The sequence below is a fragment of the Brachionichthys hirsutus genome, chromosome 24, assembly GCF_040956055.1.
Source record: "Brachionichthys hirsutus isolate HB-005 chromosome 24, CSIRO-AGI_Bhir_v1, whole genome shotgun sequence".
Classification (NCBI taxonomy): domain Eukaryota; kingdom Metazoa; phylum Chordata; class Actinopteri; order Lophiiformes; family Brachionichthyidae; genus Brachionichthys; species Brachionichthys hirsutus.
In genome coordinates this window covers 427,253-447,998 of record NC_090920.1, presented here as the reverse complement: position 1 = coordinate 447,998, position 20,746 = coordinate 427,253, and the positions used below count along the sequence as shown (strand labels likewise).

Sequence of the window (20,746 nt, the reverse complement as noted above, 5' to 3'; positions counted from 1 at the left end):
AACTGTTTCTGGTGTGCAGGAATTCTTTGTTTCTCCTCACAGCCACCGGAGGGCGCTGTTGCTTTAACACGGAAGGAATAAAGCTTGGAGGAAACTCATCAGATTTATATTTTTAAATGTTTCAGCCCTGAAGAAATTATTTTTATTAACATAAAAAATATAGAGGAAAATATAGAGGGGGGGGGGGGGATATACGGTTTTAATGGAACCTTCTGACAAATGTGTTAAAAAACAACCAAAAAAATAACATGCATTTTGTTTCACAAGATCATGAAACAAAGGAACTTGAATCTCCAAAACTTCTGGTATCCAAAAAAAAAAAAAAAAGGCATACAAATTTGTAAAAAAAAAAAAACGTATGTAAAAAAAAAAAACACAAAAAAAACCGCATGTTTTTTTGTGGTTTTTTTGGTGTGTTTAAAAAAAAAAAAAAAAGAAACGCATGTAAAAAAAACCCAAAAAAACCCCCCAAAAAAATGCACGCTTTTTTTTTATGCCTTTTTTTATTTATTTTTTACAAATTTGTCAGAAGGTTCCATTAAAACCGTATATCCCCCCCCCCAGAAAAACCAAGCATCTGCATTTTCCATGCCAAAAAAACCACAAAATTGTATGCCTTTTTTGTATTCATTTTTTTACAAATTAATTAATTAATTAAAAATATTTAGTATTAATGGCAATATTATATAAGGATGCTGGCTAAAGTGTAAAAGTATAGTGCGGCGGCATCTAATTTGGATACCAGAAGTTTTGGAGATTCAAGTTCCTTTGTTTCATGATTTTGTGAGTATTAAATAAAATACGTCATAAAACATAAAACATGTTTCTCAGGAGTAACATGTTTTACTCCAGTAAGAGGTTCACAGGATTCCCAATATCCCTGAAAATAATCTGAACAAACTGGAACCGGAAGGTCGGAAGCTTTTGCTCGAGGAGGGTCGATTCACTGCTGAAGCAGGGCTGGATTGGGGGAGGCGACAAGGCTGGCAAGGCGGGATTGGGGGAGGCGACAAGGCTGGCAAGGCGGGGCAAGGCGGGGTTGGGCGGAGTTAAGGCAGGGTGGAGCCAAATTTGGGGTGTGGTCTGCGGATTTACATTTTCCCCGCCTCTTTTGCGTCACAAACTAGGGGGCGTGGCCACATGACCCGGATCAGCCACACACGATGACAAATTTACGAAAACTCGTAAATTTTCAGCCGAGAAATAGCCTAAAGGCTATGCAGTAGGTTTACGGTCCGCGGGATCGTGGGTTCAAATCCCGCTGGTTTTGTTGCTACAGCTGAAAATCGGATTTCATTTGAGTTTGTAAAAACCTGTCGGGTCTTGAACCCGCAGTCTTCCCTTCCAGGTACTGCTCCTCTACCCTCTCGGCCACAGACCGAGATAAAAAATATAGTTCTCCTGGCGCATTTGACATTTACATTTTGAACATTTTACCGAGATCTGGGTGTCACCCGGAGGAGGCGGGCTTAGGGCATGGAAGGGGCGTCACCTCCCCCAGATCACTGACTGACTCAAGGCTTGGAGGGTGAGGAGGAGCAGCTGGGTGAAGGCATTGCAGGTAGAGGCAGCAAGGAGCAGGTAGTATCAGGTAGAGGCAGCAAGGGGAAGGTAGTATCAGATAGAGGCAGTAAGGAGCAGGTAGTATCAGGTAGAGGCAGAAAGGAGCAGGTAGTATCAGGTAGAGGGAGCAAGTAGAAGGTAGTATCAGGTAGAGGCAGAAAGGAGCAGGTAGTATCAGGTAGAGGCAGAAAGGAGCAGGTAGTATCAGGTAGAGGGAGCAAGTAGAAGGTAGTATCAGGTAGAGGCAGAAAGGAGCAGCAGGTGGAGGATCGACTCAACTAAATTGAAATGCCAGCTGAGCTTCCAGGATGGAAACATGGAACCAAAACTTTTATCCTCAAAGAGAAAACTTAATATAAAAAAAAATATATTTTTAGATTTTTGAGCAAAGATTAAATTACAGATGTTTCCTTGCATGTTCGTGAATTTAAGAAATGTTACCCTTTTAAAGCCAACATTTGATACATTTGGTGTTTCTGGATTTTGAGACTCCTAAATCATAAATATTTTTTTTCCAGAAAAACCAAGCAAACAACCAAACTCAAGAATCTGCATTTTCCATGCATAAAAATAAATATCAAATTTAATGGATCAAAATATGGATAGAAATTTACATGTTTTTTTTTTTTTTTGACAAATTTGTCAGAAGGTTCCATTAAGACCTTACTTTACAAAAACACGATTTTCTAGCAATTATTTCATGGTTCAGGCTTTAAAGAGTTAATTTCTAAAACTCAAACCTTGTTGGGATCGAACCCATAAACTCAGCATCCCAGGTCAGACGCTGATCCCGCTGAACCACCGGAGGTTCACAGGTTAGAACCAGAAACGTGCAGATGCAAGGAGAGCCGCAAGTTTAAACATGAAAAAAAAAAAAAAAACAGAACAGAGCCCGCCGAACAGCGAGGCTCCACGGGGGGGGGGTCCAAGCCCGGCGGAAACATGAGGTCACTTTGCTATTTTGTTTTTCCACCAACGACGATGATAAATACGACTTCCGCCGAGAAAAGCTGGAGCTTTAAAGGTGACCCGGAGGTGGTGGTTCCATACCAGGTGACCCCCCCCCCAGAAAGGGAGGGGTCAGGTCATGAGTAATTTCCTAAGAATAAATTAAGGATATTGGAAAGAACATGTTTATTCACACAGAGCCAACACGGACTACGGATTATGAGCGTGACGGTGAGCTTTTCCTTTTTAACGTTTAGGATGTTTGAGATTCCGTTCCCGTGAAGTTCACCCAAAGACGCGACACATTTATCCAGACAGGTGAGTGGAGCCCCACCTTCGGCTACCGCCATTGGCTGCTCGAGTCCCCGGCGTCCTCGTCGCTCCGAGGTAAACTGAGCAGCTCATGTATCCTGCGTGCGTCCTGATTTGTGCGCTCGTGTTCCGAGCCGACGTTCAGATCTCCAATCAGCTGGTCTGTTAGCTGCAGACGGGCCGACCTTGGAGGAGGAGGAGGAGGAGGAGGGCCGGTTAGCGGCCTGCCGGTTTACTTGTGTCGTTGGAAGAACGTTTTTCTCTCGTACCATTCGGCGAGTCTTCGCTCGTAGATTTCCCGTCGCTCCCTCTTCCTCCTCGCTCGGACGTCTTCCCCCGTCAGCGCCTGCATGCCGATGATCAGGGCGCCGCTGGGAATCCTGCAGCGAACGTGGGTTAGATTTTAAAATACATTTCAACTGCATGTTTAAACTGGCTCAATAATAACTAAATAAAACTCCAGTTACGCTCCATCAAAGCTGCAACTTTACTTCCGTAAATCTTCCAAACCGTTTCATTTGAAAACAAGAGCCAATCAGAGATCGCAGACTCCGCCTCCAAAAGACTATTGGATCTTGTGAGACAGTAAACAGGGCTTCCGGATCAGAGGGGCCAAACCTGCTCTAGCTTGCTGCTCCGGAACGGGACAAGATACAACTACAACGGTACCATATATGAAACTAGAATGAACTATGAGTGTTCACACCAGATTTGAAGTCTCTAGCTCCAGAATTGAGGTCAGGATGGACTCCTGAAAAATGCCGATTTTAGAATGAAAATTAACTCTCAGATCCGGATTGTGATCCGGATCCAGCCGAAATTAGTCCTGGTCATAGACCTTAAAGGAGTACTTATGTGTGATTCTTTTCAGATCCATACCGCCACGCGTTTTGAAGAAATTAAGAAAAATGTCAAAAAGTGCCCTATCTCGCAATGTTAAAGAATCCTTTAAAACATTCTAGAATCTGGATCCAGATCCGGATCAACGCCATTCTCAGGGAGGACCGAGCCACGGACAGAACCTTGCTTGTGTAAAAACAGACAGACAAAAAAACGGACAAAAAAACGGACCCCTGGATGCATCTGGCACGGCCGGGGCGGGTCGAGGAAGAGGAGGATGAGGAGGAGGATGGGAGCAACATTAATATGGATCCAGGAGGTGATCAGAGAGACGATCCAAGCAGTCCCCCCGGCGTGACGTACCATTAAACGCCGTTATGGGATCTGCTTTTTGCACCGCGAGGAACAAGTGAAAAGAAAAAGGAGGAGTGGAGTCCGGATCAGACCAGGATGGAATAACGGGGAGGGTATAAAAGGAGAATGGCAGCTGCTGCCCTGGACCGGCTCCTTGCTCTAGTGCACAGAACATGCCCCCCCCCCCCCCCCGGCACCATCACAGAGCTGGAGCAGGAAGGGTTCAGCTGGGCGACAGAGGGTAGCTGGGAGGGGCGGGGCGCAGCTGGCTGCCAGAGAGCACTCACTGCTCCGAAGCACAAAGGCATGAACACACACACACACACACACACGCACACACGCACACACACACACACACGCACACACGCACACACACGCACGCGTCAAACAGCAGCCCGTCAGCACTAAAACAAAGACTCGTTTCTCTCGCCGTGATCAATGGATGTGAACGGATGGCCTTACCCCAGCGCTGTTCCAATGATGGCCCCCGCCACAAACCCTCTCAGGCCCAGGGTCAGTCTGAAGAGACCTCCGGCCACAGCTGCTCTCTCACACACACACACACACACACACACACACACACACACACACACACACACACACACACACACACACACACACACACACACACACACACACACACACACACACACACACACACACACACACACACACACACACACACACACACACACGCGCTCATCAGTCATGAGCTAACGTGCTGGCGTTAGCGTGTTCAAGCCGTTTGTCTTCAGGCTAATTGAGCAGCGTTCTACAATTACGGTCGTCAATATCAGAGAAAGTAAACGAACTCTGCGCCCGATGAACTCGTGTTTTGTGGACGGTTAATTTCCGGTGTGATTTTTCTTGGCCGTTAAATCGATGGCCGGTTTATGGACCCTTAGCCGCATGCTCACCTCCGGCTGCAGCGTAGTGGCTCAGGCTACTCTTGTCCCGGTACGCCGACAGCCCCGTGTTGACAGAACTACAGACAGAAGGAAAGGGGCTGAGTCCCACGGACAGACGTACGACGGACGATCACCAAATACACGACGACAAACGCCTTCCGCTCACTTGAACACGACGACGAGCGCCGCCACCCTCCAGCTCCACCTCCAGCCGTACCGCAGGAAGCCGCGGATCGACGCGTTGTGGGCCGAGCGCTGGTCGACACACAAATGACGTTTGCGCTTCTCTTCCGCCTGCGCCGTCGTGAAACGGCAACCATCCAGACACTTACCACGGCCTCCACCCGGCTGGTGTAGAGCTCTGCCTGGCTGGCCTGGATGTACCTCTGCCTGGCGCTGCGAGCTGCCGGCAGGCCTCCGTAGAGGAAGCCCACCGCCCCCGCAAATAAGCCGCTCTTTATCACGTCGGTGAGCTCGTCCGAGTACCACTGCGTCACGCTGCAGGGAGGCAGGGAGACATTATTCGCTCTACTCAGGTGACTGATGGCGCCCCAGATGTGGTCTGTCTGCATCTCCTGCACAAACGACACCTTGACTTTAAACACAACAGCTCCAGACGATAAGTCAAGAATAAACTTCAACACGAACTCTTTGGCAAAGAGGTCCTTGACGCGGTCCCATCCGGTTTCCGGATATTCTGGCTTGCCGATGAACCCTGGCACGGTGCTAGGCGAGGGTGTGCGTGCCAGAGCGGGACTAGAGGAAGGAGAAGGGGGCATCTGTGCAGCCGGGGCAGCTGTAATGGCAGCTGCATGGACCCTGGGGAGCAGGAAGCAGAAGGACGCGGTCCTGGCGCTCTGGATGAGGCCCCGTAGTCGACCGGTGCTGAGCGAGCCCCCGGGGCCTGAATCTGCCCAACGTCTCTGCAGGGCGAGACCCGTCCTGGGCTGCTCCGGACGCATCACGCTCCAGCTGGAATTAAGCTGCAGCAGACGGGCAGAAACAAGACGATACAGTCCTCAACTCCATCCTCAGAATAAATAAATAATATCCAGGGGGGCAAAGGAAATCCTGGCAGGGCTAAAGAGCTCAGCAGCTGTTCAGCGCGCTGTCATATCTAAACGCGCTGGAATCCATTTGAGATGATGTCTATTCTATTCAATTCAGTTTTATTTACATGGCACTAAATGACGTCTGCAAACTAATGCCTAATTTCTCCAGGTCAAACTAGGTTAGCGGTCAGCCGTAAAAAACGAGGAAACATCATAATATATAAATTCAGAACTATAAAAAAAGGCAGTTCGCTCGCTCCTCAATCAGCTTGATGACGAACACCTGCGTCAGGGCAGCTAACGGGATTAGCTAACGCTAACCTTAGCTGAACGCTCGCCAACTCGCGCACTTTAAAATGTAAATCACGGACATACACGACGAATTTATTTTACGACTAGAGTTATCCCGGAGACATAAAACTAGTCGTTCATGTTCAGTCGCAGGTTTACGCTACAGGAAGGCTAATCCAAACACGGAAGTATTAGCTTTTAGCATGCTATTAGCCGCTCATATCAAAAGGGGAAATAAAAGCTTACCAGCGGGTCGGGCGAAATTCCTTAACAATGAAGCTAATACTTTATTAATTACCGCTATCTTGTTCAATGTGTCAAATATACATAACGTCCAAATAGTTTCTGTTTTTCATTATCACTCACCTTCTACAGACATCCAGAGACAACGCCGTACGGCAATGACCTCGGTAGCCTGGGGAAGTAGCGCCACCTTGCGGGTGGAGGACTACGCTGCACGTAAACCAAGTAACTAACCACATTGATGTCTCCCAGTGTGGTTAGTTCAGTTGTGCAAATGTCAAAAAACAAAGACACTTCAACTCTGGCAGCTCCGAGAAACATGTTTATTAGAAAAAAGAGAATAAAAGTGGCACGACACACGTGACATCTTTTTGGACAGACCAATATAATATTGCCCCATCTTCCCCCACACATTGTAAAAATACTGTTAAAAAATAGCCTTATTTTTGCAATGCAAAACGTGAATACTACAACATATTCAACACTCTGCCGCATCAAATACAATTGTAATAAAAAAAATATGTTTCCTGCAAAGTCTCACACATAAAAATAAAACTGAAGTTGTAGGTAGTGTAGCAAAATGGATGTCCTGAGTGAGATTAAATTATTGCATTCCCTTACCTGCAACAGACTCCATTTACCTAATGTTAATCAACTAAAAGTATCTTGTACTTTTTAATTGTAGTAATCAGACTAAAGTCGATAGAGGTTTAAACTTTTAGATTACATTCTGGGTAGTGTTTCATATTCTTCAATGCATAAAAGGAACAGCAAATATGTCTTTGCGCACAACTTTGCAGAAGTCCAGAAAACCCTTCCGTGTATTTAGTCCATAACAGGAAGTAATCCGTAACTATTAGTCGGATTATTATTAGTAGATCCTTCAAGTGTACTTGAATTATAATTCAATAATTTCAAATCAGAGACTGATGCTCCACAGCCGGATGGGGTCTATTTTTTAATTTTGGTGAATTGTCTGCAGAAAAAGATTAAAATATCCTGAACGAGGTCACGAACTTCTTCCACTCTGTGGGTCACTGATAAAAACCGTAGCTCGGTGGCAAATACAAAAACTCAAAACAATGAAAATTCCAATCAATAACCGGACTGATGTGAATTTTCTGCTACGTCATTGATTAACCCGACAGCAATAAGCGGTGTCAACAGGCTAGAATTTATGGAGCACCGCTTTAATGATGCTGCTGGTGAGATCAATTATTTCTGGAGGCAGCTGTGATCAATGACTGAGACATAAAAGCCGCCTAGTGGCACTTGTAGGTATGGCAGCACAAACTGCCAACATAATAAAACTGAGCCAGCTCCTAGTACCCATGTAAGTACACACGTTGAGTATTGCCTGTTAAAATTACATTCATCACCTGGAGTCCGCTACAGCTGCCCGGCTGCCGCTGAGCCTCCTTCTATAGCTCCGTCTTCCTGGTCTTGGAGACGATTTGGCTGTAGTTCTTGTTCCTTTTGGGTTTGTAGGCGAGAAGACGGCTGTATTCGGTGAGGAGTCTCTCCCAGTAGCAGGAAATATCTTCCATCCTCAGGTGGTTAAGAATAAATTCTTTACCCCTAGGGCGGGGACAATGAGATGAAATCGGGGCATTAGTAGAAAATAGGTTACATTTCAATCATAAAATGGTTACCTCGTGGCAATCTCCTGCGCGACGGCGTCGTTCTCTTTGGCAAACTGCAGCAGTTGTCTGAGGACAAAGATACACGGATATTTAAACCCCGAAAACGTTCAGAGGTACTTTCAGCATTGATTAAATTCATCCTAATGCTGATCTGCTTTGAACAGACTGAAACCGGGCCGGAGCCGTACCTGACATCGTGGAGATCCTGCCTGACTGGGATGTAGTGGACCCAGGGCTTGAGCTGAGGATAGAAGAACTCCTGCCATTCATCCCCGACGTGGAACACCAGGGAGCCGCAGAGGAAGAGATGCTTGAAGCGGAAGCTGGCAGCCACTCCCCGGAAGTTAAATAAATATCTAAGGGCGTTCGAGAGAGACGTTCAACGCAGTTCAGTAACGATGTTATTTCCTCCGATGCAATAAACTTACTTGTATTTGCAATGATCCACAAGTGGGATTTCTTTGGCTGGGGGTCTTCCTAGCGTGTCCTATGATGGGAAAAACAAAGACGTTGTTTTCTTTTGAAGTCCATTTAGAATGAATTTGCTTCTTCTCAGAATCACCGGACCTTCTCCGACTTCCAGGCCTGGTTCTTCGTGTACGCCGCATCCACCAGCTCCGGATGGTCTCTCGACATCATGATGAGAGGGTCGCGCTCCGGACTGGTTCTAGCACAGACGCGCAGGATGCAGCGTTTTAGGGCTCCGTAACAGGAGACATCTACGAGGAAGACGAACCAAATCAAATGTGACTCACCTCGAGCCTCTGAAGAATCCTCTGGACTCCTTCCTCTTCCAAGGCCACTGCGCAGCATGCCTACCCAAACACATCGGATCAAGAAACGGCTGCAACACGACTACAAATACACATTTACAAGCCTTTTAATGAGCGTACTTTTCAAGGTCCTCTCTCATTAGATCCCATCTACCCAGTCCGGAGGGGTATATGGGCCACACCGCAGGGCCACCCTCCCAGAACGTCCACGCAGGATACATGATGTCCTGGTAGTCCGCAGTCTGCTCCGATCAAACACAGACACGCCGTGAAACACCGATCGGATCAATATCTGTGCGCACGAAGCCAATAACGGGAGTCTGACCTTACTGAAGGAGAAGACGGGCAGCGTCGGCTGCACCCAGCTGGGGACCTGGGGGTAATCCCTCACATTTACTATCATCTCCACGTCAGGTAACCTGGCAACCACCTGCAGGATGAAGTGCTCCACCCCCTGGCACCTGAAAACAGGAAGCGGAATTTAAGGACGACTTCTCAGCCGTTTCATCAACAACCTCCTCCTCTTCCTCACCTGGCGGGAAACATGCAGTCGTGCTGTCTGTACAGCTTGTGCCCGATGACCTGGTAGTGCGTTCCCACGCCTCGCCCCAGCGCTGCGGCCACGAGAGCCTCGGAGACCCCCCCCCGGAAGGGCTCCAGGTCCTGTTGCAGGACGCTGTCCCACAAAGGAGGACAATCAGGAGGGGGACATCAAAATAAGCTTCGAGTTTCACGTTTAGGTGATCATCATCAGGTTACAGCGACAGAGGGCGCGATGACGTCATCGCCCCCACCCACCTGAGATGGCAGCTGCAGTTAGCAGAGCCGCACGGAGAGTTCCCTTCAACAGCCTCCGAAATCTCGGCTTTGATTTGCTTCCACTGCTCCGCTGCGAATACGGATAAAACACGTCAGAACCAATCGATTCACAAATCGATCCAACAGTGCGCGCGATCGGGGTAGGCCAGCCAGAACGCGCGTTTATGCTAGCTAGCGTTAGCAGACTTGCGGTAAGAAACAATGCAACTATTTAGTAAGAGTAAAACCTAATTTCGGATTATTTCAGTTTTTCTTTTCTTTTTTTACCCCCAATTCGTACAAAAGCTAAAGTTATTCGACAGCTAGCTTCCTTTGTGCGTTGGCTAGCTAACGTTAGCTCGTGAAATGATGGATGACTCGCGCCGTGACGCAACATCCGCCTTCCGCATGATCTTTAAACGCTTTTAGGCGTTGCGTTATTAAAGTTTTTGTGTTTTTTTTACCTGACGCGGAACCCGAACATAAATCACAAACTTGAAGCTGCACCAACAGCAGCAGCCAGACGCGCTCCATTTCTCTCGATCCTCTAGTGCTGTCTGAAAAACAAAAGGACACCGAGCGGCGATCTCTGATCCGCTGCTTCCGTCTGAACGCCGCCGTCACGGTAATGCGCACTAGGAAATTCACTTTGCTACCGTAACGTACGGAAGGCCGGTCATAAGTGGCTTTAAACGTGATAATCCGTTTTAATGATCTCAGAATAAATACTTTAACAAAATCTTCATTTGTGTCGCAATAATTATTTTTTATTTATTAGTCAAACAGGGATACATTTCTACGGGATCATAAAACCATGTGCGGTGCGGTGCGGTGCGGTGCGGTGCGGTGCGGTGCGTAAACAGGATGTTTGCGTCCCGCTGTGGGATTACCGAGGCGGGGACGGTTCACGGGGGCCGAGTCGTGGTGCGTCCTCTGAACGTCGCCGGAGACGGGAGACGGCGTTGGACACGAGGACGGACGTCCTGAGCACACGCCTCCTCATTCCCAAGAGACGAGGGGTGACATCGCCCCCCCCCCCCCCCCCCGATCCGAACGTAACCGAGTCATTACCCGACAAAATGGAGACGCCGGCATGAAGCGGAGAAAAGTATTCCATTTAGATGCAAATGTTCCTCTCTGTCCAGCTCCTCCCGGTGCTGCACGGAGCAGCCGGGTACGGGGGGGCGGGTACGGGGGGGCGGGATCAAGCCGAGGACAGATGAGTTCCGACAGGCGGCCTCGCGCCCCCGAGCTCGTGGCGGGATGAGATTGTTTGTTTTCAGCGCTGGATACTGACACTGACATTCATTTACCCACAAGGCACCGGGTGCGACACCGACAGGCTGGCGGCGAGCCAATTACGATGGCGTTTCATGACAGCAAGAAGCCCCCCCCCAAAAAAATAAATAAGGGCAAAGAGGCGGAAATGTTGCCGCCGCCTGTCACGCGGCGGGATCGCGTTTAATGGGCGGCGACAGAGGGGCGTGGCTCGCCGGCAGCTGGGGCGAGAGGCGGTTACTTTAGACGGGGCGGAGCCACGTCACGTCTCCAATCACGAAGCAGTCCGACAGACACCGTGACGGACGTGACCCGGGGGGGGGGGGGGGGGGAGATGACACACACACACACACACACACACACACACACACACACACGTTTACACGTTTACACAAATACAGTGTAAAACAGGAGCCGCATTCAGAACGTTCAGTCGGTGAGAAACAGGCCGGTGCAGGTGTTTATTTGTTGTTGTTTACACAAACACAGCAACGTGTTGTTGTTTAGTTCTGTGATTTAACAGTAAAGTGTGTTTTTTTTGCAGTATTCTTTATGTTTCAAGCTGTTATCAGGCTTGGCCACGAGGGGGCAGTAGGGGACACATGTTTTTTGAAGTAATCAGTAGTACTTTTTATTTCTGTCATTGCCCCCCCCCCCCCCGGTTCACCAGATGCAGCAGACATGAGATGCTTACTGAGCCGATGAGGCAGAGCAAATGTTTCTGGGCATGAATCCACCTCTGAGCAGCTCTTATCATGCGCTCCATTCTGTGTTTAACACGGCGTGTGCGTGAGTGAGTGCGTGTGTGTGTGTGTGCGTGTGTGTGTGTGTGCGTGCGCTGTTACCAACTGGAGTGGAAACACTTTGGCTCTTACTCCATCGCACCTGGAGAAGCTGCTCGAAGCTTCGCGCTTCGGCTGTGAGAATCAGCAGCCGGAGGTGCTGCTGGATGCCTGAGGATGGAGGGGAGGTGAGCTGGGGGGGGGGGGGGGGGCAGAGCCCGTCGGAGCCAGCGATAGGTCCCTTCTTTTTGGCAATAAGAAGGTCCGGTTACCCAGAAAGCCTCGACTCTCGACCGCATCAACATGAAGTTTAACATATTCAAACGTGTTTTTGATATATCGAGTATAAAAAAGAAGAAGTTCCGAACGAGTTAAAATGAAAACGCCGTGTAAAGAGTGTTTTCGGATCCTACACGGAGGTCTCGGACTGTAACCGCAGGACGAACTTGTGCGACTTTGGGTCGACGTATTCCTCCGACATCTGGATGTACGGGATCTTCCTGGACGTCGCCACCAGGCTGAAGTCCCCGCCCCTCAGCAGGAAGACGGTGGCGTCCTTCAGGCCGCTGGTGACCGGCGCCTCGCTGACCAGCGTCCAGCGACGGGCCAGCCAGTGGTCCCGGCTGTACTGCAAGGTGGGACCCGAGGACAGGTAGCTCTCCAGGAAGGCCTAGCAGGAGGAGGACACACAACGGTCACTGCTGACTGTGAACGGCGCCCGGCGGCGGCGGCGGCGGCGGCTGACCTTGGGCGTCAGGCTGCTGCTGATGCAGAAGGCCAGGTGCTGCTGGATGCTCTCCATGCTGTGGCAGTGCTGCTGCTTGGTGGTCCTCAGGTACTTCTGCAGGGCGCGAGCCATGGACGGGAAGATGGCCTGCGCCGCCTCCCGCGGGTCCATCACGTCGCCGGGGGCTTTCTTCTGCTCCTCCTCCTGCATGCGCTTGATGTGCGTGAACGCCTCCTCCACCGCCACGACCAGCCTGGTGGGAGACGCCGGCAAACGAGTCACGCAACGCCGGACCGGGCTTTGGTTCTTGCTTTGCGTGCCGTCGAGGGTTTACGCACCGCGCTTTGCGTTTGCGGACTCGCCGCTCGTGCTCCGCCTCCTCGTAGTACAGCTCGTTGTGGCTGGTGTCTCGGCGGCGGGCGGCGGCTGCGATCATCGCCCGGGACTGGGAGTGGGCCAGCCCCGCCGCTGCTGCGTTGTTCCCAGGGCCTGTCGCGGCACACAAACGAGGCGGGACGGGTTAACCGAGCGCGCCGTGGTCGCCGAGCCGAGCGGCAACGCAAAGAAATCCACGGGGACGACATTTAGTGCGGCGTGCGTTCAGAGGTGGGTTGTTCACACCTAGCTCCGCCCCCTTTAGCACCACTGTTAAATAGCGGAGGAGAAACGCCAGGTTTCCACTGCTAGCATCACTCCGGTGTCCGACGGCGGCGTGCTAATGACTGCAGAGTTAAATTGGCCTTTAGCGCCGCCGCCGCTGAATGCTAATCTCTCAAGGTGCTTAGGTTGTGAGAACCCACTGAAGAGAGCGTCATGAATCATTTATTAGCAAACCCCAAACGCCGCAGAGCGCCTTCCGGCTGCAAGTCGGACGAAAGAGAGGAAGAGGGAGCGTTCAAAAGTGCCAATGCAACAAATCTAAAAACGTCGAGGGAAAAAAAGAAAAGCCTGAAGCTGGACAGACAGTAAATAAGCTAGAAATACCAAATAAAATCAATCTAAGGGGAATATTTCACCGCTTTATTCATTCATTTAAACTAGATTCCTTCTTTTTTTGGTTCAGTTGGTCAAACTAAACAAAATATTGAATACGTGAGACTGAATTCAAAATAGCAAACTTATAAGAAAATGTTTCAGCTCTCTTTCCGACAGACTAGAAACACAGATGCATTCCGGCGTTACCGTTAGCAACAGGAGGGAAAGCACACCTCAGCGTGGAGTTGAGAGAGCATCCCACTCACCCTCAGCGGGGGCTGCTGGGAACTCACCATCCACGTTGTAGACCTTGAGGCCGGCCAGGTGCTTGGCTGCGCGGGACTTGGAGGCGGAAAGCAGCGCCGGGTTGTGGACCGGGAAGTCACAGTAGTAGCGCTCCAAGATGGCCAGCGCCGCTCGCTGGATGCTGGGGGAGGGGAGGGGAGCAGAAGTGAATATAAATACGACTAAACACAAATACACCGAGGAGAAACAAACACATGCTAAACCTGTAGCATGTGTTCGCTGAGACGAGACGACCTCCTGACCTCTCGTGACTCCTGCGCCTTATTCAGAGCCGCTCCTCCAATAAGCCGTCAGGAATACCAGACGGGCGTAAAACCAACACGTCCGGCCGGGAGACCGGCCTGCAGGCTTGTCTTTTGCTTGTAGCATTTGACGTAGCATAGCGACGAGAACTGCTCCTTCCCTCTTCCTTTAATTCTTCTATCCTATCACTATCCTCTCATTAACTATGAATCCCTCCTCCTCTATTCTCTCTCTCCCCCCTCCCTCTGTCTCCTCTGTGAAGTCTTCCCCGCCCTTTCCCTTTTCCTCCCGGCACAGTTTCCTCTCCTCTCAGCAGCAGCCCCCCCCCATGTCTTTCGGTACGTCCTGCCAGCCCTCACCTGAGCTGTCCCAGGTTGTAATGCCTCGTCTCGCCGTCCGTGGAACGAGTGACGCACACGGAGAAGCAGGGCCGGAGCTGCCGGAGCTCCAGCAGGACGATGGCCAGGTAGTGGATGAAGAGGAGGGCGTCCACCAGGGACACGGCGTACTGCACGATGCCCTGGTAGTCCTCATCCTGACAACGACACAAGCACAAATCTGCTGGCCACTTCTAAAGGACGACAGCGATACGATTTCCTCACCTGCGAGTCGAGGATTCTGACTCCGTAGAACAGCCAATAGGAGAGCACGAAAAGCAGCACCAGCACGGCGAGCAGGGCCCGGAACACGAACACCCGCGGGAGGCCGGCCCTGGGCGGCCTGAAGAAGAGCGCCCAGACGGCCAACAGCAGTATGAGCAGCTTGAAGGCCACGGAAATGAAGAGGCCCTCGCAGGCGGTGCCGCAGATCCGCAGCTTCTCCGGCCAGAGGAGGTGGGGCAGCACCAGGAAGGCGAGCGGCGTCAGGAACACCAGCAGGCCCAGGACCACGGCCAGGGTGAGGGTGAGGTAGCGCCGGCAGTCCAGGCCCACGCTGTCCTCCAGGTCCTTGGTGATGCGGACGACGTCCTCCTGGGAGAGGCTGTGCTCCGACGTGCCCGTGACGGCCGTGGTGGTTTCCCCCCAGTTGTCATCCTGGGACACACGATGGGAAGGAGGCGGTTAGCGACGAGGCTACGCGCAGAGGGAAGCCTTAGAGGGGCGTGTCTTAGAATAAGGAACGCGCCGCAACAGCGTGGCGTTCAGACCAAATACGGCAAAGCTGCATCGCTCACGGGGAAAAAGGGAGAGACGGGAGCATCGGGAGGATCGGGAGGATCGGGAGGATCGGGAGACACGGGAGGATCGGGAGGATCGGGAGGATCGGGAGGATCGGGAGGATCGGGAGCATCGGGAGCATCGGGAGCATCGGGAGGATCGGGAGACACGGGAGGATCGGGAGGATCGGGAGGATCGGGAGCATCGGGAGCATCGGGAGCATCGGGAGCGTCAGAGGAGAACGCTTTCATCCACGCAACACGCCCGGAGTCGTTTCTCCCTCTGCAGCTCCAGGAGCTTCAACATCTTCTTTACGCTCCACAAATAAAGCAAGGGAGGTGATGAGAGAAAGAAAGGAGGGGGGGGGGGGGGGCTGTAAACACAGTCAGCTGCCAACGGGGCTCTAGCGGTGACGTCTGGGTCCGGCCTTTAAGGCCAGAGAGATAAGGGAGCTGGAACGAGCTGCGTTCGGCTACGGAGCACTCTCCTGAAAAATGGAGAGCAGGGAGGATGAACCTCGTTATTTTTCCGTTTGAGCTCCGGTGGGGGGGGGGGGGGGGCGGGGGGCAACCCTCAGCAAGCGAGTGAACATTTAGCATACCTGAAGCGTTAGCCGGCAGCAGGAAGGCGTGGCCGTTTTACGGGCTTCAGACGGCGAGATTTATAATGTGCAACTGAGGCTGGATGAGTAAACGTGACACAACGGATCCGTGTGAGGCTGGGGGGGGTGAGGGGGGGGGGGCATCTACCCAGTTGGCCGATTCCCAAGTCTGAATCTCGTCTACATCAGTCTGGCTGCAGACGAACATGGTGAGTGTGTGTGTGAGAAACAGGAAATCAATGGGCATTAGAGCGTCTCTCTCTGACCACAGCGTAGCTCCAGAACACCCGGGGGGGGGGGCAGGGGGGGGGGCATGAATCACGGCCGCTCACGCCTCCACTCAGAAACACTCACCCCTCACTGGCTTTGTTTCGCGGCTTCGAAACCATCGACGTAAAACGATACGCCAGAATCTACGACTACTCTACCCGGGCTGTCCCTCCACAAGCATGACCCCCCCAGAGGATTAACCAATCACCACAGTGCGCTCTGGTTCAGTACCAGCAGCCCAGCAGGAGGCCCAGACCCATTCATCAATAGAAACTAGGAGAAACAAACGGGCGAGTTCCGTCTGTGAAGCGCGGCCGTGACTCCGACGGAGCGTCCGAGACGGCGCCGCGCGCTGCCAAGCCGAGGAAATGACTCTTCGGGGCGGTCTGACGGGGCGAGGAATGTGACATCAGAGTATTTCTTTGAAGGCATGCTGGCAAGGCAGCGAGCTAAGCGGTGCAATACGATCCGGAAGCCGGCGAGCTTGAAACGCCTGAACCTCACAGATCTCTTCCGGGGCCGTCGCTGGAATCGGAGGGAATTCCCGACCGGAACGTTGCCGTTGCTCAACGACTTCCGGTTCCAGCTGAAATACAGACGATGCTCGTATAGCGCCGTGTTAGCGTGTGCGTAGCGCGCCGTGATAGCATGCGCTCGTCTCCACCCGAGTGTAAATGAAAGCCGCCGTCCCTCACAGCAAATCAAGCGTCCGCTAAAAGCCCGTTCCTTTTGTTTACCTTTAAAAGGGCTGCGAACAAAAAGCCCCGGGAACAGATGCACTCTACGTGCTGCTGGGAGGCGAGGTGTGTGTGTGTGTGTGTGTGTGTGCGTGTGCGTGTGTGTGTGTGCGTGCAGAATATAGCAGCACGCGTCTCCGAAGAGCTCCGAACAGCCATTAAAAGAAAACAAAACATGGAACACGTCAGGACAAGGAAGGGAGCGCTCGATTTGCATAATAGATGATTCACAGAAATAAGAATAGAAAACTCCTAATCTGAGAGTCGGTTTGAACGATTGACGTCTTCCTGCGTCGGTATTAGCGATTGAAACAGGAAGCATGTAATCCAGATGACTGACAGCTGGGATCATTGAACAGGATAAAGAAATCCTGCAGAAATAAAATATGAATACATTGATCAGATTCGGCGCAGCATCTCATTAAATATTCAAGTGCAGACTCCTCCGGGCTGAAACGCTGACGTGACGGCGTCCTACCTGGCCCGCTTTAGTCCCGGTCCCGGTCCCGGAGCTGGTCCCCGGGGGGGAGTAACGTTGAGGATGACTCCCTATGGTGGTGACGATCACTTCCTTTATCTCCTCTAAGGCGTCGCTGACGTCGAGCGCCTGAACCGCCTCCTCCCCCGGCTCCTCCCCCGGCTCCTCCCCCGGCTCCGCTGGCGACTGCATGCTGAAACGCTCGACCGCAGAACTTTAGCTCGGTCCGGCTCGCGCTGACACCCCCCCACTGCCGTCCATCCCACGGAGAGCGCGCGTGACCTCTCGACTCGCTCCGCGTCTGCAGCCCAGCCTCGTCTCATCCGTCTTTATATAGACCCCCCCCCCCTCCCCCCCCCATCATGCCTCGAGGAGGCATCGTGAAAAGGGGCTTTATGGCGAAGGGCACACGGGGCGTGGATGAGAGGGACGGACGGATGGATGGATGGATGGATGATGGATGGATAATGGATGGATGGATGGAGGGATGGATGGATGGATGATGGATGATGGATGGACGGATGGATGGATGGATGGATGGATGGATGATGGATGGACGGATGGATGGATGGACGGAGGAGTGAAGTAAATCAACACCCAAGTCCAGAGCGGAGAGTAAACCCAGAGGGATGAGGTCCGATCACTCTCCCCCTCTTCTCTCCTCCCTCCCATCCTTTTATCCATCTTTCCCTCCAGGCATGTTCCCTCGTTCTCTTTCCTCGGCGCCACTCTCCGTCTATTTGTTCCGACCCAGCGAGCGCCGCGGCGTCGCCGTGACGTCTCCGGCGAGGCCTCGTGTGTGAGTGCGCTGCATAGGACTATAGTAGAACCAAAAAAAGGGATCCGCTCGGGACAGGAAGAGGCTCCGCCTCTAAAGCGCGTGAAACCTCCTCCTCCGTCATTTTCAGAAACGCACGCAGCCAGCAGGATTTTAACATTCAAGATTGTACCGCCGAATAAGCATTTGAGGGGGCCTGGAGCGTTGGCCCGCTTCCCGAATGGGGGGGGGGGGGGGACCTGCTGGATGCGTTCTGCTCAAACAGGAAGAGTCGAATCCCTCCTCAGGTAGAGATAAAAATCTCCCCGCCCGATCCGAGTCTGTTCCGACGTTAAACATGGAAAGAAGGCCTAACCTGTCACTGCGGCATGAATACGACATGAAGCCAATCAGAACCAGGTGGGCGGGGCCACGTTAATGACAGTAGACTCGCAGCCGGCACCGTTTCAGCCCTACCTGGACCTGCTCACCCGGCGCCGAGTCGTCCAGCAGCGGCTCTGCAGGCGCCGCGTTTATGGTCACGGACTTCTCCGACCGGCTGTCTTTGCCGCGGGGCTTGTGGCGATCGCGGCTCCGCTCCCTGTGAGGCAGACAAGATGGCGGTCAGCGTGGAACGGGCGTTTCAGATGGTCCAGGCGCGTCATGCCGGACCTCATCCATAAGCCCCTCCCTCTGTATCCTTCCTCCTCCTGACCTCCCAGCACGCAGAGCGTCCCCGGCGTGGCATCCACACGTCCTCCGCCCGGCATCGGGTTAGTCAACCCACCCCCCCGTTTTATAGCGCCGGGAGAGCACACACGACAAAACGAGGGGGTCCAGAGGCCGCGCTGTCAGATACAGATTACATGCTGGAGACAAAGGTCGCAGGTCAAGCCCGTCGGAGGAGGACAAAGGACATTTCTAGACGCCGTCGTCTCCCCGCTGCCTCTCATCGTGTCATTTCATGGTAACAGCGTCGCCTTTGTTTATTTACAATCGGGACGCTTCGACAGCCGTGTTATGATTTCAGGGCGTCGCCCCCGGCCCGCTTCCCGCCTCTATTCTCGTATTTCCTTTTGAACGTAGAGGCGATTTCCTCCAGAGCAAAGTCTTTTTCCTCTAAAGGGCAACGACACGGGGGGGGGGGGGGGGCGGCCTTTTTGAGGGTAAACGCCGCCGCCCAGTGTGTGTGTGCAGCACGAGCTCCCCGTTTCCCAGCCGACCGTGACTCAATGCGAGAGTCGAGAGCAGAAGGTGGAAGGTGAAGGTGAAGGAACACCTGGTTCTGACCGACAAATATGCAAATTGGGAAGAAAGAAAAAAGAGGAACAAAGACGAGGTGAGGGAGCTGCGAAGGGCGAGCATTTTAAAACGGCACGACTGCCGACGGAACGCATCGACCGCTCCCCTGCTACAACTCCCAACACACACACACGCACGCACACACACACACACATCCGCTTCCTGCCCATTCGTATTCCAGCAGCGAGTTCTGCAGCGATTTGATTAATGGAATTTGACTTCAAGCACGGATCCCTGAAACGGGTATGGCTTTTTTGGACAGGGATTGAGGATGGGGGGGGGGGGGGGGGGGGACGCCTGGCGAGCGAAGGAAGAGCTCTGCCAATCAGGCGTCGGAGCGCGGCCGCTCTCCAACACCTGAGGCTGCGATCGCCTTCAGCCCCCGCCGAGGGACGGCAGGACAGCGGCGTGTGAAGCGGAGCCAACCAGCACGGACCGATTTGCCCCCCCCTGGCTGACGGGGCGACCCCTACACCTGCGGGAAGCGGCGCTTTGTGTCAGCGCACCTGTGGAGGGCTCGGGCCTCGGCCGGCGTGAAATATCTTTTAACACAGGCGGAAAGACAAAAAGACAATTTTACCGTCCCTCGTTTGAAAGATGTCGGAAACTGTAAGGAAGCAAGAAGAGAGGCGCCCCCCCCCCCCCCCCCCCCCTCCCCCGAACCACTAACCGCTCCCGTCTTTGATTTCAACAAAGTGAGACCACTCTTGCGCTGCGAGGGCACATTCCTGCCCCGGGGAATGGCGGACGAGCGATACGCCTGCGCCCGACCGACCATCCTCAGAGAGCAGGCAGGAATCCATTAAAGTGGGGGGGTCGAGAATGAGCTGGAAAAAGGGCAGCTGCTTGCATTCATCTCAAGACAGACACCCCCCAAAAAAGCGTGTTGATGATGAGTGGAAGAGGGGAGAGCGTGAAGGGCGAGCAGACGGTGATCGGAAGCGGCCGCTTGGCCACGAAGTGAGACACAAAGTGCCTCCAAAGGCAACAGGTGGCGGCAGCGAGGGGGGGGGGGACCCCGAGAAGGGGGTTCAATGTCCCTGTCGACAGACCAATGGGGATGGGGAGACGAGGGGTTCTGAAGCAGAAGACAGAAACAAACGGGCTGCACTGATTCTCACCTGTGTCTGTGGGATCCCCGGGAGCGTCCGGAGTAGTAGGAATAGCCCGAGTAGTTGGACTCTGTGTCCATGGCGATGTAGTCCTGGGGGGGGGGGGCTGCTCAGCCGGACCGCCGGTGGATGCTCGTCGAGTGAGACGCGATCAATGGGGATGCATCAACCTGGGAGGACGGCAGACGTGCAGCCGGGTGTCAGGGGCGAAGCAAAGCCTTCTGGGATAATCACGAGGCGAGACACATTTACGCTTTCCCAGGAGGCCTTCTAACGTCTGGGGGTCTTTAAGGGAC

General features: G+C 52.6%; 3 protein-coding genes across 5 annotated transcripts; all 3 read right to left on the bottom strand.

The window, feature by feature from the left end:
• Positions 1–2,682: 2,682 nt before the first annotated feature.
• timmdc1 (translocase of inner mitochondrial membrane domain containing 1) lies at positions 2,683–5,924 on the bottom strand. Of its 3 annotated transcripts, XM_068756450.1 has the most exons (7): positions 5,574–5,924; positions 5,258–5,423; positions 5,092–5,180; positions 4,935–5,002; positions 4,480–4,558; positions 3,093–3,203; positions 2,683–3,008 (listed from the first exon to the last, which is right to left on the bottom strand). In XM_068756450.1, the coding sequence occupies exons 1-7, from the start codon at positions 5,885–5,887 to the stop codon at positions 2,852–2,854; spliced, it is 984 nt and encodes a 327-aa protein (XP_068612551.1). In that variant the 5' UTR covers positions 5,888–5,924; the 3' UTR covers positions 2,683–2,851. The 3 variants fall into 3 exon arrangements, 2 of the variants coding, with proteins under 2 accessions (XP_068612551.1, XP_068612550.1); XM_068756449.1 differs by having other exon boundaries at positions 5,258–5,924; XR_011106157.1 differs by lacking the exon at positions 4,480–4,558 and having other exon boundaries at positions 2,872–3,008; positions 5,258–5,924.
• An 896-nt stretch (positions 5,925–6,820) lies between these two features.
• On the bottom strand, positions 6,821–10,259 carry poglut1 (protein O-glucosyltransferase 1). Its single transcript, XM_068756409.1, has 11 exons — positions 10,190–10,259; positions 9,726–9,816; positions 9,460–9,603; positions 9,253–9,388; positions 9,048–9,169; positions 8,910–8,969; positions 8,722–8,821; positions 8,583–8,641; positions 8,343–8,510; positions 8,164–8,220; positions 6,821–8,089 (listed from the first exon to the last, which is right to left on the bottom strand). The coding sequence occupies exons 1-11, from the start codon at positions 10,257–10,259 to the stop codon at positions 7,933–7,935; spliced, it is 1,164 nt and encodes a 387-aa protein (XP_068612510.1). The 3' UTR covers positions 6,821–7,932.
• A 1,182-nt stretch (positions 10,260–11,441) lies between these two features.
• LOC137912011 (vang-like protein 1) lies at positions 11,442–20,530 on the bottom strand. The gene is made up of 8 exons (XM_068756360.1): positions 20,460–20,530; positions 18,514–18,637; positions 14,639–15,070; positions 14,396–14,571; positions 13,781–13,914; positions 12,851–13,001; positions 12,531–12,765; positions 11,442–12,455 (listed from the first exon to the last, which is right to left on the bottom strand). Exons 1-8 carry the CDS (start codon positions 20,528–20,530, stop codon positions 12,195–12,197), a joined length of 1,584 nt encoding a protein of 527 aa, XP_068612461.1. The 3' UTR covers positions 11,442–12,194.
• Positions 20,531–20,746: the final 216 nt, after the last annotated feature.

Bases quoted from the DNA above. Each gene is read 5' to 3' on its own strand.
- timmdc1 (XM_068756449.1), bottom strand. From the start codon at position 5,887: ATGCGTCCGGAGCAGCCCAGGACGGGTCTCGCCCTGCAGAGACGTTGG. The intron at 5,181-5,257 runs GTAAGTGTCTGG...TGTGTCGACCAG, and splicing joins CCAGCCGGGTGGAGGCCGTG to CGCTCGGCCCACAACGCGTC. The intron at 3,009-3,092 runs GTACGAGAGAAA...TCCTCCTCCAAG, and splicing joins GAGCGAAGACTCGCCGAATG to GTCGGCCCGTCTGCAGCTAA.
- poglut1 (XM_068756409.1), bottom strand. From the start codon at position 10,259: ATGGAGCGCGTCTGGCTGCTGCTGTTGGTGCAGCTTCAAGTTTGTGAT. The intron at 9,170-9,252 runs GTCAGACTCCCG...TGATCGGAGCAG, and splicing joins CCGTCTTCTCCTTCAGTAAG to ACTGCGGACTACCAGGACAT. The intron at 8,221-8,342 runs GTACGGCTCCGG...CTTTGTCCTCAG, and splicing joins CAGGATCTCCACGATGTCAG to ACAACTGCTGCAGTTTGCCA.
- LOC137912011 (XM_068756360.1), bottom strand. From the start codon at position 20,530: ATGGACACAGAGTCCAACTACTCGGGCTATTCCTACTACTCCGGACGC. The intron at 18,638-20,459 runs GTGAGAATCAGT...TCTGCCTCACAG, and splicing joins CGGGGATCCCACAGACACAG to GGAGCGGAGCCGCGATCGCC. The intron at 12,456-12,530 runs GTCAGCCGCCGC...TCCTCCTGCTAG, and splicing joins GCAGCAGCCTGACGCCCAAG to GCCTTCCTGGAGAGCTACCT.